This window comes from Cystoisospora suis (assembly GCF_002600585.1).
Source record: "Cystoisospora suis strain Wien I chromosome Unknown contig_1551, whole genome shotgun sequence".
Classification (NCBI taxonomy): Eukaryota; Apicomplexa; class Conoidasida; order Eucoccidiorida; family Sarcocystidae; genus Cystoisospora; species Cystoisospora suis.
In genome coordinates, this window is record NW_027154351.1 from 73501 (window position 1) to 87016 (window position 13516).

The 13516-nt window shown below is 54.0% G+C and overlaps 3 protein-coding genes across 3 annotated transcripts in view; 1 reads left to right on the forward strand and 2 right to left on the reverse strand.

Annotated features, from left to right (window-relative positions):
* CSUI_003476 (malic enzyme) overlaps window positions 1-3270 on the forward strand; it is a gene marked incomplete at its 3' end in the record, with an annotated part of 4564 nt that extends 1294 nt beyond the window's left edge. The window contains exons 2-7 of the mRNA XM_068063674.1: window positions 20-164; window positions 965-1260; window positions 1695-1837; window positions 2105-2201; window positions 2636-2752; window positions 3091-3270. Coding sequence (XP_067924362.1) covers window positions 20-164; window positions 965-1260; window positions 1695-1837; window positions 2105-2201; window positions 2636-2752; window positions 3091-3270 — 978 coding nt within the window. The remainder of the gene's footprint in view (window positions 1-19; window positions 165-964; window positions 1261-1694; window positions 1838-2104; window positions 2202-2635; window positions 2753-3090) is intronic.
* Window positions 3271-6407: 3137 nt separating this feature from the next.
* Window positions 6408-9795, reverse strand: CSUI_003477 (agc kinase). The gene is made up of 2 exons (XM_068063675.1): window positions 7408-9795; window positions 6408-7288 (listed from the first exon to the last, which is right to left on the reverse strand). The coding sequence occupies exons 1-2, from the start codon at window positions 8191-8193 to the stop codon at window positions 6548-6550; spliced, it is 1527 nt and encodes a 508-aa protein (XP_067924363.1). The 5' UTR covers window positions 8194-9795; the 3' UTR covers window positions 6408-6547.
* Window positions 9796-11029: 1234 nt separating this feature from the next.
* Window positions 11030-13213, reverse strand: CSUI_003478 (g protein-coupled receptor 89; the record flags this gene model as incomplete). Its single annotated transcript, XM_068063676.1, has 1 exon — window positions 11030-13213. One exon carries the CDS (start codon window positions 13211-13213, stop codon window positions 11030-11032), a length of 2184 nt encoding a protein of 727 aa, XP_067924364.1.
* Window positions 13214-13516: the final 303 nt, after the last annotated feature.

Sequence of the window (13516 nt, forward strand, 5' to 3'; positions counted from 1 at the left end):
CTCGCAGTACTGCGAGCAGCTCGAGCAAGTTAATGAGGCGCTGAAGCTACAGCCGGAAGAGGCCGCACTCCAGAAGCTTAAGAGCGATTTAGAAGAAGTTATTTCTCTCACCAGAGACTTGATTTCCTTTCAAACTCAAGCCCAGCTGGAGACGCAGAAGGCAGGTAAGACCAGAGAAGAACACATCAATGGAATTTAAAGTGTTCACATCTTCACACCACTTTCCGTCAACGGGGTTCTTCGTGTACTGGAGACTCTCAAAGTAATTCCGGTAAAGTGTCTAGCATTGAACTGAAGAGGCTTCCCTGCGTTCTTCTCTCCGGGTTTGAGCCTTCTCGTCATTTTTCTTCCACGTCTTGCGCTGCCACTGATCGCGCAGACAGGTCGGGGGGCACCACGTGTGGATGCAAAGCATATGAGCTGTTGAAGGGGTAGGGAAAAAATGGGGGAGAGGCTGATAGGTCGTGGATCTCGAAATTTCGAAAGACGGAGAGGCATTGACAACATATATGTTCGGGAATCTGCGACATCCGCGTGGTTCGGATATTAGCCCACCAAGAAGCCGTCTCTTTGTCGGCACGAGGAAGAGCTATCCAGTTGATGGTATCCGCGGTGTCATTCGGTTCTACATCTACTCGTCTCGTGCATACTGCCGTGCCGGTTGCCCTGTGCACACCCTTGCAGGACAGTAACCGAATCCTGTGTTACTGCTCTCAATTTTGACTTCCGCTGTGCTTCCTTTTCATTCCGTAACCTCTGCGGCCGTTCTACGTGTATGTTCCTCGTCAACACGAGAGGTACAGCACTGTCAGCGGTTAGGGAGCACAGACCCCTAGTCCGAAAGAACACTTCCCCAGGAGTCGTTGGTCACCTTTGGGTGTGCTCATTTGATTCTTGAGTCCCCCCCATAACTCGTCTCCAACCACCCTTTACTCTCCGTGCTGTTACCCCTTATGCCTCTCAGATGCAGAGTCTTCGGATGTTCGGGAGCCCGAAAGAGCGGACGCTGCGCCTGAAGCAACTGTTGAGAGGCCTCCAGAGGCCGAAGAAGCACGGGCCTCCGCGGCCACCCTCTCCACACTATCGTCCAGGGTTCTTCCCCAAGCTGAAGAGGATGCTGAGCACCCAAGGAACGATACCGCGGCTCCGCGGTTCACTCATAGCTCTAGTGGAGGGTCGTCGGTCGTGGGCAGAACGTGTCTTGCGGAGTTTGAGGGGAAGAAGTTTTACGCGGAAATCCTCGACCTCAAGAAAAGCAAGGTGAGCTCTACCACTGAAGCTAAGAACGCCCAAGACGTCAAGGAGTGCGTTCGGCGCTAGGCAGAAAGGAAGTTATTTTGTCCGTTTCGATATTGAATGAACAGGAAGCTCGTCTCTCAATCGAAGCAAATGTCTTCTTGGGAGAGGGTACAACCCCCAAGATCAGTCATTTGTCATCTGGCACCTGAACGTGATGGAGAGAATGTGCCCTATCCCCGTTCTGCGTTCATGTGTTTTCTCTTTTGACGGTCTAGGAGCCAGGGCAGGAGCCCGGAAAAAGGTGATTCCTATGAAAGCCGTGTCCTTGCTACGGGTCTGCAGCGCCGGAAGTAGCAGATCACAGCGCTTGGCGTGCGTAAACACAGACGCCTCACGGTGGCAACAACGGCTGAGATCAGACTACTTGTAGCGGGTGTCTGTGATGTTATCTACAGCAAGGTGAACGGGTGGTCGTTGAGTTCATCGGGTGGAAGAACCAACAGGAATACCCCATTCATCAGGTGCAGCTCCTCGCCCCTGTTGTGCCTTCCGCTTTGCCCCCGGGCACCGAGGCCCAGGCAATTTTCTCTGAGGACGGGTACGGCCATCGTCTGCGTTTGTCCGAGACTACGACATAGTTAGTGTAGGTCTGGGCGGTACTTCAGCGTCAGCATTCCTGGTACGATGGGAGAGCTAGTAGCGGAAGTGATAGAAAAATGAGACAAACATCGAAGGTACGGACTTCCGCGAGCAGCGGGGTGATACAGTTCGTGCGAACGTATGTCCATAGTTTGTTGGTTGCCGCATCCTGATGTAGGTGAGCGCCGGCCATGCATTTACCGGTGAAGTGTGGTGCTGATTTCAGAAAGTGGTATGACTGCGTTGTCGATGAGCACACCTCTGGAGGCTACAAGGTGACTTATACCGAGTATGGGAACTCGGAGGAGGTGAAGTTCGACCAGGTTCGGATGAAGAAGCTGAAGAAGGACGCCCCAAAGAGAAAGATCAAGGAAATCATTACACCGGGAGGCTACAGGATTCCACAATATTTGGCAACAAAACCAACAGGCAAGTGCGAGCCTACGGCCAGTTTTGCGGGAACAGTACAGAAGAGGGAGGGAGCTTCCGCCGAGCCGTTAAGGTACCACCGCACACTTCAGCGGGACTACAGTTGTGCCTTCCAGCAGGTGTGGACTGATGTTGCAAATTATAGTTGCAGCCACGCAGCTTAGCACTCTTGCACGACGCTGTCTTCAACCTCGTACATACACAGTAACCTTACGGCATGCAGCTGTAACTTCTCTAAACGACGCTGCTACCGGGAACTCCGATCGTGCGTACGGGCGTGTTGTCCGGTCCGCCGGGTGTCTGCTTCGCGGTGTTTTCAGACACGGAGGCACAGCGAAATTCGAAAAAGCGGCGCGTGAAAGCGATCAAGCTTCAGCAGCAGATAGAAATGGCCGAGAAGGCCGCTGAAGAGCGTGCGAAGAGTTGGCAGAAGTTCAATAAAAGGGTAAGGAGACGTCGCGAGTCGCCTGCGGTGGTAGCGTGTCCCCGGATTATGGGCACCGAAGCCTCCCAATCTGTCGAGACATCGTCGAGCGAGAACTCGTCTTACCGCCTCCTGCTTCGGCGTCTCCTGAGTGCGGCGCCGAATACCGTGCCCAGCTTTTGAAGAACGTCGCAGTGCCTACTTGCGGCACTGGTGCCTGATACACGTGCTACCAGCCACCAGTATTACATCGTATGAGGAGAACGTCTCCCTAGGCGACAAGTTTGAGCCTGGTATGAGGTAGACGTATTCCATTTGGGAATTTCTGGTGAAACGTACTGTGTGTGTGTGTGTGCCAGGCATTAAACAAACGGATGGCGGGATACATGTCCGGCCGCGGGCATGAATCTATGTTTTCAGGTCATGAAGTGAAAACGACAGTAAGTATCAGCGTGTTGAATTCAAGGAAGACGACCGTGAACTCCTTCGTGCCACGTCGCAAACATGATGTTGATGAGGAACTAATTACGGACGACTGATACGATCGTAAGCGCGTGATTTTTTGTTGAGCGCGCGAGAAACGAATGCTCGGCCGAGCTCGACCACGAAGACACGTTTGTGAGAGACCGAAAGTCGAAATTTCTAAGACTTATCCTTGGGCGAAAAGCTCCGTTGTTTCACCGAGCCAGTCTGTCAGAGTCACGGGGGTGAATACACCACTCATGAAGCTTCGACCTCACTCGCGGACAGGCGAACAACACGCTTCGCGGAGAGGGTTCACGGTAGCACAACCAGCACTGAGTATACACATAAACGCTCAGAACCGTTCTTCATTATCCTCGATATCCTCGTCTGCCGGTACGTCCTGCAATTCTGTCTTCGGAACCTCGGGCGCCGATGGCTTCCTTGGGAACAGCCTGGAAATTCCGTACGCCGCAGCTGCGGCAGCCGCAAGAGCTACAGCTACCTTAGCTGCCGTCTTGAACGGCCCCCCAGACCGTGGCGCTTCAGGAGGACCACCTGCATTTCCCGTCACGGGAGCATCTGGTCCTGCCGGAGGAGCCGGGCCAGCAGCACCGCCACCGCCAAGGGTGCCCGCTCCCGCGCCCAGTGAGTCATCTCCTGACTCACTCGCAGCCGCGAAGCAGACGCAGAACGCAATGGCACCCAGGAGTGCCACCGCTATAGTCAACCTGCCAATCGCCTTCATCTTGGCTTACGAAGAGAATAAAACGTATAGAGGAAAGCACAACAAATGGCCTATTGTTTGGTCCGGGAGCACAGAGAACTGAAACGGGATAAATGAATGTAGTGATAATTGGTTGGATGTCGGCGGAGCTGGTCTAGCTCGTCTGGTCACTAGTCGCGTCTCGAGGCGGATGAAAATCTCGGGGCGTCTCTAATGCGACACGGGCGGAGTCTATGACGCCCCCCAGTAGGCTTGGTTGCGGTGGTTGCTATCCGGCGACGCAGTCGGAAGGCTGTGGCTATGGCCAGCTCGTCGCCTGCTCTCAAGGGTTCGCCGTTCATTAGGGCGACGCAGTCGGAAGGCTATGGCCAGCTCGTCGCCTGATCTCAAGTGTTCGCCATTCTTCAGAAGGGCAGGAACCGTGTTTACCGCAGCTACGGACTTGGCAAAGATAAAGGGTCTTCGGGGGGACACGACAAAGCTGTCGGAGTCGTCCAGGTGCGGTTTGTGCCTCGCCCGAGACAACATCTGACTCTGTCAATTCACATCGCCAGCACGCAATACTGTTTCGGCGGGTGTCACAGGGAGGAGGGGGGGGGGTCCAAGACCAGAACGTTCTTCGGCTGCCCAGGGAACCTCCCGCTGACTGCAGCTTTGAGTAGGAAACCGCCCTCTGTGGGGTGCTTCCGTTGTTGCGGGTTGGTGTCTTCAGTATGGTCACAGCCTAATCGAAGCATCGCAACACCAAACCGTATTACATAAGGTAAAGGGTGTTCGCGGTGTACTGACATCATCTCATGACTGTCCGTTGGCGTGGAGTCGGGTGCCGGTCACAGGACGAGCTCCGGATTGATTACTCTTTGCGAAATGATAGAGTTTGTTCGTTGATCGTTTCGAAAGCAGAGAAGCCGTTCAACATTCGTTCCGATGCGGACAACTCGTCTTGAAGACAGTGTCGTGCAGTTGTTCGAGGAGATCGGTGCTGCGAAGAGCCGACTTAGCGAGATGAAACGAATTCTTGAAATAGAAACCGTACTGAGTGACATAGAGACGATGCAGCAGATGATAGGGATGAGGCGAGCGCTTGACAGCGAAGCGGTGTCTCTTCAGATCCGTGAGCCGTCACCTAATTGTCCGCAAATCACTCCACAACAGCGACCAGTGTCCGTTCAGAGTTTGAGTCACTCGGACGAGAACTGGGTGAACTCAGAACCCGCATAGGGAGTGTGAAAGCGGAAAGGCGACAGTTGGAAAGCAAGATGCTGGAGCAGGAGGTCCAGCACGAGGCTGCCCTGTGTCAACTTCAGAAAGCAATAGAAGAGTAATATGTTACATGAAGACAACCAGTTTCTCGGTTGCAACACGTAATGTCTCTTAGAAAGTATAAGCTGCGGCAACCCCTAAAAGACGCTCGGCAAGTACGGACCATGTGACCGTTGTGGAACTCTGGCCCGCTGCTTATCAAATAAAAGAAACTGGGAGACGATGAACCAAAACAGCCCGGTGATGACGGTGGGATAAACATCTCCGAGCAAAATTCCGTCATGCCCGTTCTCCAGGATATGCGCCCTCCGCCGGTGAGCGTTCTCATACGAATGCCCGGAGCTCGGTCAGTACAGCTCTCTGTCTCACACTGCAGGCCCCCACTCCGGAGTGCGCCCTTCACGGTGATACACCACGCGGTTCGGCTCGCGCAGCCAGTCCTCAAGCAAGTATTCCGGCTGCCACACGCGGCACTGTGATCTCGTCGAAGGGACCCGTCCGTATCACCAATCGCGACGGTTTAGTTAACTCCGGCCAGAAAACAGCTATGAACTGGACAAAGCTTACCGTGCGTGTAAGGACAGACTGTCGCGGTCCCTCATCCCCGAGTCAGTAAGTTTCTCAGGCCCTCCGCTCAGCTGCACGTAGTCCGACTGTGCCGTCGCAAGGCGGGCTTCGCTGGCCGCAACGGAGGTTACATCGAGGACTCCCGAAGGTTTCTAAATTCCCGCGGAGCAATGACACACTCAACGCTTAGACAGCCAATTCTGAGCGGACGGCTGCAGCTGTCCCACCAAATGTTCGAGACGCACTTGTTTCCGGTCCTGACCCTGCTTTCTGGAGGTGCTACGTGCATTCACGCCGTAGATACCATCCTTTCCTTTTTAGTGACCCGAAAACGCTATTAGCATTATTCGTGCTGGATTCTCTGAGGTACCACCCCAGAAACGCTGACCTCGGCTCCGACGATACTGCGGTAACTAACGGACGAAACTCCAGCATGAATTCACAACCGCAGTATTTTACAGCATTGCTGCACTGGGTCATGTTCGCACATTTAAACGCGCCAGTTTTGAAGCATTGCCATGGTTGGGCTTCCCCTGGACTTTAAAAAAATCCGCATCTGCTGTCAAAGATCCGACCAGACTCACAGCACAATGTTACACGTGTCACGTTGGACCCGTGTTTAAAAATAGTCAAACAGAAGCAATGCGAACGCATCAATGCATCATTGTCAGAGGGAACCGCGGACAACAGCCACACTTTGGCAGACCACGCTGCCACAGCACAGCGCAATTCAGTCAGATTCCACTCTGGGAAGAGCAACGAATCGCGACTCGATTGCAGAATCTCGTTTGACCGACTCAAAAATTGTCAAAGAACGCCTGTTGCTCTGCCGCGCCAATCGGAGGAGAAGACGACTCAGTTGATTCGGCGTACTTATCAAACATACTGCTGTCCTGCGGTCCTCGTGTGTTTGGCAGGTAGGGGGCCCTGATATTCTTGTTATAACAATGAACCCAATCTATCCCCCTGAAGAACTTATGATTTTTCACATCCTCCGCTCCGTCCTTCAGACAACCATACCTCTTCATCGGATCATGTGTAAGCAGCCGCTTCACCAATGACTTGGCTGCGTAGTCAAAGGAACGGGGGAACTCGATTTTACCTGCAATGATTTTTCGATAAATAGCAAGTGGATTTTCATCCACAAACGGAGGATGTCCGGCAAGCATTTCAAACAGAAGTATTCCCAACGCCCACCAGTCCACTGGCAACCCGTGACCTCGCCGGGTAATGGACTCGGGTGCCAGGTACTCATGCGTCCCACAAAGAGTCCAAGTCCTGTCCTTCACAACCTTGGCGAAGCCGAAGTCCGTGATTTTGATGTGACCTTGAGAGTCAATCAGCAGGTTCTCTGGCTTCAGATCCCGATATACAATGTGTCTTTGATGCAAATACTGAAACGCCAATGTTATCTCAGCTGCGTACAACCTCGCTTGGTCTGTTGGAATACAGTTCCGCCGTCTCAGATGGCTAAACAGTTCGCCGCCATTCACGTATTCCATCAGGAGAAAAAGCCGTTTCTCGTCCTGGAACGCCGCCTGCAACCCATACACAACACATACCGAATCCCCAAATGGACTCCACGGAACTGACCCAGGGCACTCAGAGAAAACCCAATAGCACAATCCGGCAGATGCAGACGGCTGCTGGAACTTACGAGAAGATTGACGATGAAAGGATGCTCAATTGAAGACAGGATTCTCTTTTCATCCTTGACATGCTCAACCTGCTTCATCTTCACGATCTTGTGCTTGCTTAGAATCTTCAATGCCATAGGAGGATACCAGCCCGGAGTCCCACGCAGATCAACTATACAAACCCGACCAAATGACCCCGTTCCAACGGTTTCATGGAAAAGAAAATCGTCTATTGATAAGCTGCGAGATTGCAGATCTTGTCGGACCTGGGAGTGGATCCGGCTTTCACGGTCAGGCGCCGACAGTGGAGGTGGTGCAGTCCGCGGACTGCAGTCAACTGGCAGAGACGTGCGACTGCTCGATGACATTAAACTGTCCCCCCGACTGGTTGCCATAGTACTCATGCTGCTTATCTTGCCCCACATCCTTCCTAGTGGACCTGGGACGGAAGATGAAGGACCCAACACAGCCTGATGATGAACGGAGGCGCCACCGGAGCACCGGCTCTTGGTGCTTCCATGACAGTCTCCAAAAGACCGCTGAGGCTGATGCGAGTAGGCCTGCGAACGGGGAGCCATCTGCGCGACTGGCCTGCTGGAATGAGCTGGTGAGTGCGACGCTCCGAACAGACTCCGCTTGGTTAGCATCTGAAAACTCGACGGTTCCCTCGACGGCGGGGCAGCCGCCGCTCCAACGGCTGACGGGTCGGATGAGCCGCTGTTAAGGAAACAGAAAAGGTTACCGCGCCCGAAAAGTGCTCTGCGATGATGCGGCTGCGCCGGATACTGTCCAGATGTGACCGACATTGTAGACCACGACGAACTGTTCACAGGGCGGCCGTCCTGTAGGGCGGAGGCGCCTACACAAAGAATGCTCCTCGGCCTTCGTCGTTAACAAGACTCCCGGTAAGAAAGCAAAAGGAGGTACCCTTCTGGCGAAAAAGAAAAGTTACTACGTCCGCGCACCTTGGTCAGTCTGACAGCCAGCCGGCTCTTTGCAGCCACATGCTATCCATGGACTTGCAGTTGTACACAATCTGTCAAATGCACAAAAGCCTGCTGACACCTACAGGCAGGCGGTACAAATCTGAAACCTACCCTCCCGCGGAACGAGGAAGAAGCAATCCCGTAGGAGCGGAAGTTAGCTGAACCTCCCGGCTCACACGGTTCTGTACAATTGCTGTCAAGAAACAGAGCTACGGGCAACTGAATACTTCCCCCACGCGAACACGCAGACACCCCAACGTATTGAACGCCCTGAGCACACGGCGTGGAATACAACGAAGAACCAGCTGGCAGACCTTGTTCCCTTCTTTTCGGATGGACAAACGACCTACCACCTATACAACTATAAGCGAGCTCATGCAGCAGGACAGCGCTTTACAGATTGCAAAAAAAGAAGGGCGGCCCGATCTGAACACGTGAGTCACCCCAAGTACAATGCTGATGCAGGTCAAATACGAAGTCCCACGCTGCGTCCACAGCGTCGCAGACCAGACACATTGAAACGACAGGAATCCACCTGTTGCTCCAGCCAGAACCATCTCAGACCTTTGAAAGCACCAGGGCTTCTACTTCGGGCTTGTCGGAGCTGTTCACGAGAAGCCTCGCCTAACACGTGGAAGTGGGGTATTACTCTCTGTGACGCAGTCGCCACATCGGGCGTAGACCGCGTCTCTCTCTGTGCGAATGTACTGCAGAATCCAGGGAGGCTACACGAAGACCGTGTAGATATGCGCGGAAGACCAAGACCGGAACATTCACCATGCTGAGTACTGGCAAAACCGTCAGGCAAGATTGTGCGACGCGCCGATTCAGCGCTTGCAGAAGAGACATAAAAAAAACACGAGTGAGGCCTAAAGCTTACAGCTCACAACCACCTCTTCGGCCGCACAGCAATTTTGAGGCAAAAGCCTCCCCACCATTAGAAATTCGATGGCACGGGACGCTCCTGCAGGACGAACTCCGCGACGTCGGGAGCAGGAATGGATACAATGAAACACAGGAGTACCATACGCGTCACGCATGCACATAAAACAAAAAGGACGGTCCACTCTCATTCCTTACTCTCCTGTCCTGGCCGTGCTCATCCTAGCACAAACAGGACACCCTGTAGAAGACGGAAGATGAAAACAGCGGGTCGACTCCTTTTTCGTCTTTGCTCTCGCAATGCCCTCTTCTCACATACAAACGATGCGACACGCCAACCACGAGCGCAAGAGCAAACAAACGTCGGCAGCAGAGAACACGGGGACGACTGTCGCCTCTTCCGCGCAAGGAAAAGCAAGGAAATTTACCTCCCATAAAGAATGGGAAGCAGCAGTTCGCTCCCCTCCACCGACCACACTCAGCCTAGGGTCCCTCGGGAACAGCGGTAGCGCGGAAGCGGCCGCGCAGGTCCCTTGAGCGCAACTTGGGGAGTAAGTGGTCGCCACAATGACGCAGCGGCACCGTCTGGCCTGCGGCTGCAGCACGGGAAGTGGTACACCGCGCTCAAATCACTTGTCAACCCGTCTCCACTGGTGAGAAGCTGCCCCCGGTTACATGGCTGCGGCACCATCGCTTTCAGTGTTGCGTTTCGAGCAGCGTCGTGCGGCTGGATTCTTAAGAACACGGGAGCGGCGGACAACTGACTCGATGTCCCCAAGTGGGCGGACCTCGGTGGATCGGACTCCGGCCGACTATGACGCGGCCGGCAACGGGGCACTGGACTGTGGCGCCACTGTTCCGGTTTACAGACTGTTTAAACTGCCTGGCTTATCCGTGTAACTCCGGTTGTTTCTCGCACGCTCTATTCATTTCTCGGCTCCGAGGATGGCGGCGCTCGGGACTGACCACGGAGCCAGTTCGGAGCTTGCCATAGTAGCGGTTCCTCTAAGTATCTTCGTACCTCCATCAGGCCCCTCCCGCTCTGCTCGTGTTGCGCTTCGCGCGTCTCGACGGAGTACGAGGCCGCCTTTGTCGCGACCGAATCAGGACGCTCTGGCAAGAGGTGAAGATGTGGACGCAGCTCTCCTAACGTCTCCACTTCTCTCTGAACAGCTATCTGGTTCTGTTTGCAAGCTTCTACACGTGAAGGGCACTGAACTAGCATCTTAGCGTGCGAGCCCGAAACGCGTCCGCACAGACAATGGGACATGCCAGCGGCGCCGCGGAACAGTGGGAGTTCGATATATAGCGATTGGCACGGTGTAGCAAAGCCAAGAACGCCACCCGCAGACGCCAGCCTCGGGAACCTCTGCGGACACGTCCCCGACATCTCTGGCGCGCTGAATACGTCGCGCACTGTGTTGTACAACCCTGTACAAACAAGGCAACCTTACTCGCTGCGCTCGGACCTCATCCTGCTCAGCCGTGTTCAGCATGCGCGCTCACTGAGGTCATACAAATCTGTTAATGCTGGTCAAGTTCCTTTTCTTTCTGTTCCCAGAGTCCCCCCCAGCGAAGTGCTCACCTCAAACTAGGTGACAAAAGAACTCTGCTTGGTAAAGCCGCTGATGAGAGACGTGAATATCACCTCGACTCTCATCACGCCGTGACACGGCGAAGTTCAAGCCAAAGACACGGCGACAGAACCCGGGTTACGAAAGTGGGTACACAGTACGGAAAGAATTTCAAAATTCTGGCCCCCGGGCCTCACCAGCTACAGGTTCTTGAGTTTTTCCAGGGAGTGCCTGTGCGAGAGCATCACTATACCCAGAGACGCCAGAGAAGAAAGCAAAAAAACCCTATCGAAATGAAGATGGAAGACTCGGAAGTCGAGCGAGGGCGCGATCATCTCAGTTACAGCATCTCGGTACGACTGAGGCAGATACACGCGGGTCAGCAGAACACACGCCGAAAAGTAGAAGCCCATGATTTCGGACATGACAAGAGCAAACACATTGCTAGAAACCGACGTGGACACGTAGCGGAATACAGCCAGCAATTTCTCTATAAATCCTCTTATTGTTAACGCAATGATCCATCCAAGAAGCAAGAGCGACAAATACGGAGAAACAACAGCGATATTTAGCGGGATGTTGAGGTAGTACAGCGCAACCTCGAGAGTTCTCGTAGCGGGATCCGTCGTGCTCACGCGATCCAACAGCACGTTTACGGCAGCCGTGGTGACGCGGTACACACACACAACAGTCATGCACCAACCCATGAGATTGTTCAGCCTACCCAAAACTGTCTTGCTGTATATAGCTTGGGCCCGGGATTGTACGAGGTCGTCCAGACCAACAAACAATTCCCTTGACAAATCTTCCAGCGCAGCAATTTCACTCTGAAGCTGCTGACACTCTCTCTCTGCAGATCGTCCCATTACTGCCGCTGTTGCTTTCGCCCACATGCGCCGAGCGCGCGTCCATGCACGGCGGGGACACTGGCACCGTGAATGCCCCTTTCCCGCGTGGCCCTCACACTTGTCACCTCTAGGGACAGATGCCCTCCCGTGAGCGCCACTCCGGGTCAGCTCTCTTGGTTCGAAGTACCCTTGCTTCGTAACGTCTCCAATAGCTATCTCCGACATCTGCCCGCTGTCGCCACAGTACGCAGTATGAGTTTGACGCCCGCGAAACTCTTGTGCAGCTCTCTCTCGAGACTTCCGAGTGTCCTGTCCTCCTGAACGGTTCCCCACGCTGGTGCTGTCACGAAAGAAGTCCTCACCGGTGTTTCTCCGACATTCCCCCGCACCGGTTACGCGGATCTCCCGCTCTAAGTCAGTGTCGACGTCGACGGAGTATCTACCCTCCAAACTCTCACCCTCGCAACAGCATACGGCGAGGTCGTGAACAACCACTATGTCAGACTCTGCCAGTCCTGTACTTGACTGGCTGGCTCCCCTGCTTTCTCGCGCTAGGGAAGCACTGTGAGAGCCGCCGGTACTCGGAAGCCTCGTTGAGTGAAGACCGGTTGTTGGCGTGGGCCAGTGCGATGACCGCCCCGGCTTGCCGAGAGACTGCTGCAGTTGTTTTCGTTTCTTTTTCTTTTCCGCGATCAAGCTGAGGGTTTGAAGAAGGCGCTGCTCCACTTCGGCCACTTGCTCTTGTGAAACAGGTGAAAGAAATGCAGTGATATTTTTATAGGGGTAGTTCACGGAACCGAATCCGGCGAGCGCCGAGACAACTGTGACACCACAAACACCCACATAGGCCAAAAGACACTCGGTGTAAGAGAGGGAGGCCAAGATGGCGGGGTCCAAGTGAAGAAATCTACCGGACTGGTAGAAACAAGACCAAAGCAACGGAAGGAAGACGCAACATCCCAATGCCACTAGAAACCACCGGCGCCACGGAATCGGATATGTCGGCAAAAGGGAAGCAAGCCCCCAAGAGTTCTCAGCCAACGAAGACGGGATATTGAGCGAAGCCGGGAGGGGTAGAGAAGTGGGCAGATTCAGGCAGCCCAGAGAAAAGCAAGATATGCTGATGTTTTGGAGACGGGGTAGGGCGGAAACCAGGTCCGGAATCTTGAAGAGGTCTTGGTCCGGAACGAGAAGATTGTACACGATGGAAACAGGAAGGATTAGGTAAAGCAGCAGCAGCACGCAAATGAGGTCAATGTTCCACACCCATTTCCGCAGAGTCGGATTCAGCACGTGGAGGAGCTCAAGGAGCAACAACTGAAGCATGGATACACATACAGTGAAGGTGGCAGAGAAGAGATTCTGAACAGAAAGCCGTTTGATTTCATAGTCTCGGTAAAGATGCTTCGCGAAAAACCAGTACGCCCCCAGATACAAGCAGGCGTGGAAGCCGACCACCGTGACAATGCCGAACAGGAAACCCGTCAGCGTGTTGGTGCTAAGTGGAGACGCCGCCGAAAGAGGAGGCAGCGACATGTTCGCGATTGAAATGTGACCGGCTAAAAAAACCGACTCCCGCAGGCAGAGACAAGGAGGGGGGCAACACGGACCTCAGTCGACGACAGAGGCGTTTCTACCATCATCGTTCTCTTTGCTGACAGGCCTAGGTATCAAGGCGCCGCTCGACCCAACCGCGACGAACTACACTGAGAAAACAATGGAGAGGTCGGTTGCTGGTCCACCGGCGCGGACAAGCCACAAATCGCTCTATGTGAAGCCTCAGTCCTGCTACCAGAGCAAGTTAGTTAGCTCCGGCACAAGCTCTTGCAGATACAGCGC

Bases quoted from the DNA above. Each gene is read 5' to 3' on its own strand.
- CSUI_003477 (XM_068063675.1), bottom strand. From the start codon at position 8,193: ATGTCGGTCACATCTGGACAGTATCCGGCGCAGCCGCATCATCGCAGA. The intron at 7,289-7,407 runs GTAAGTTCCAGC...TATGGGTTGCAG, and splicing joins CTTTCATCGTCAATCTTCTC to GCGGCGTTCCAGGACGAGAA.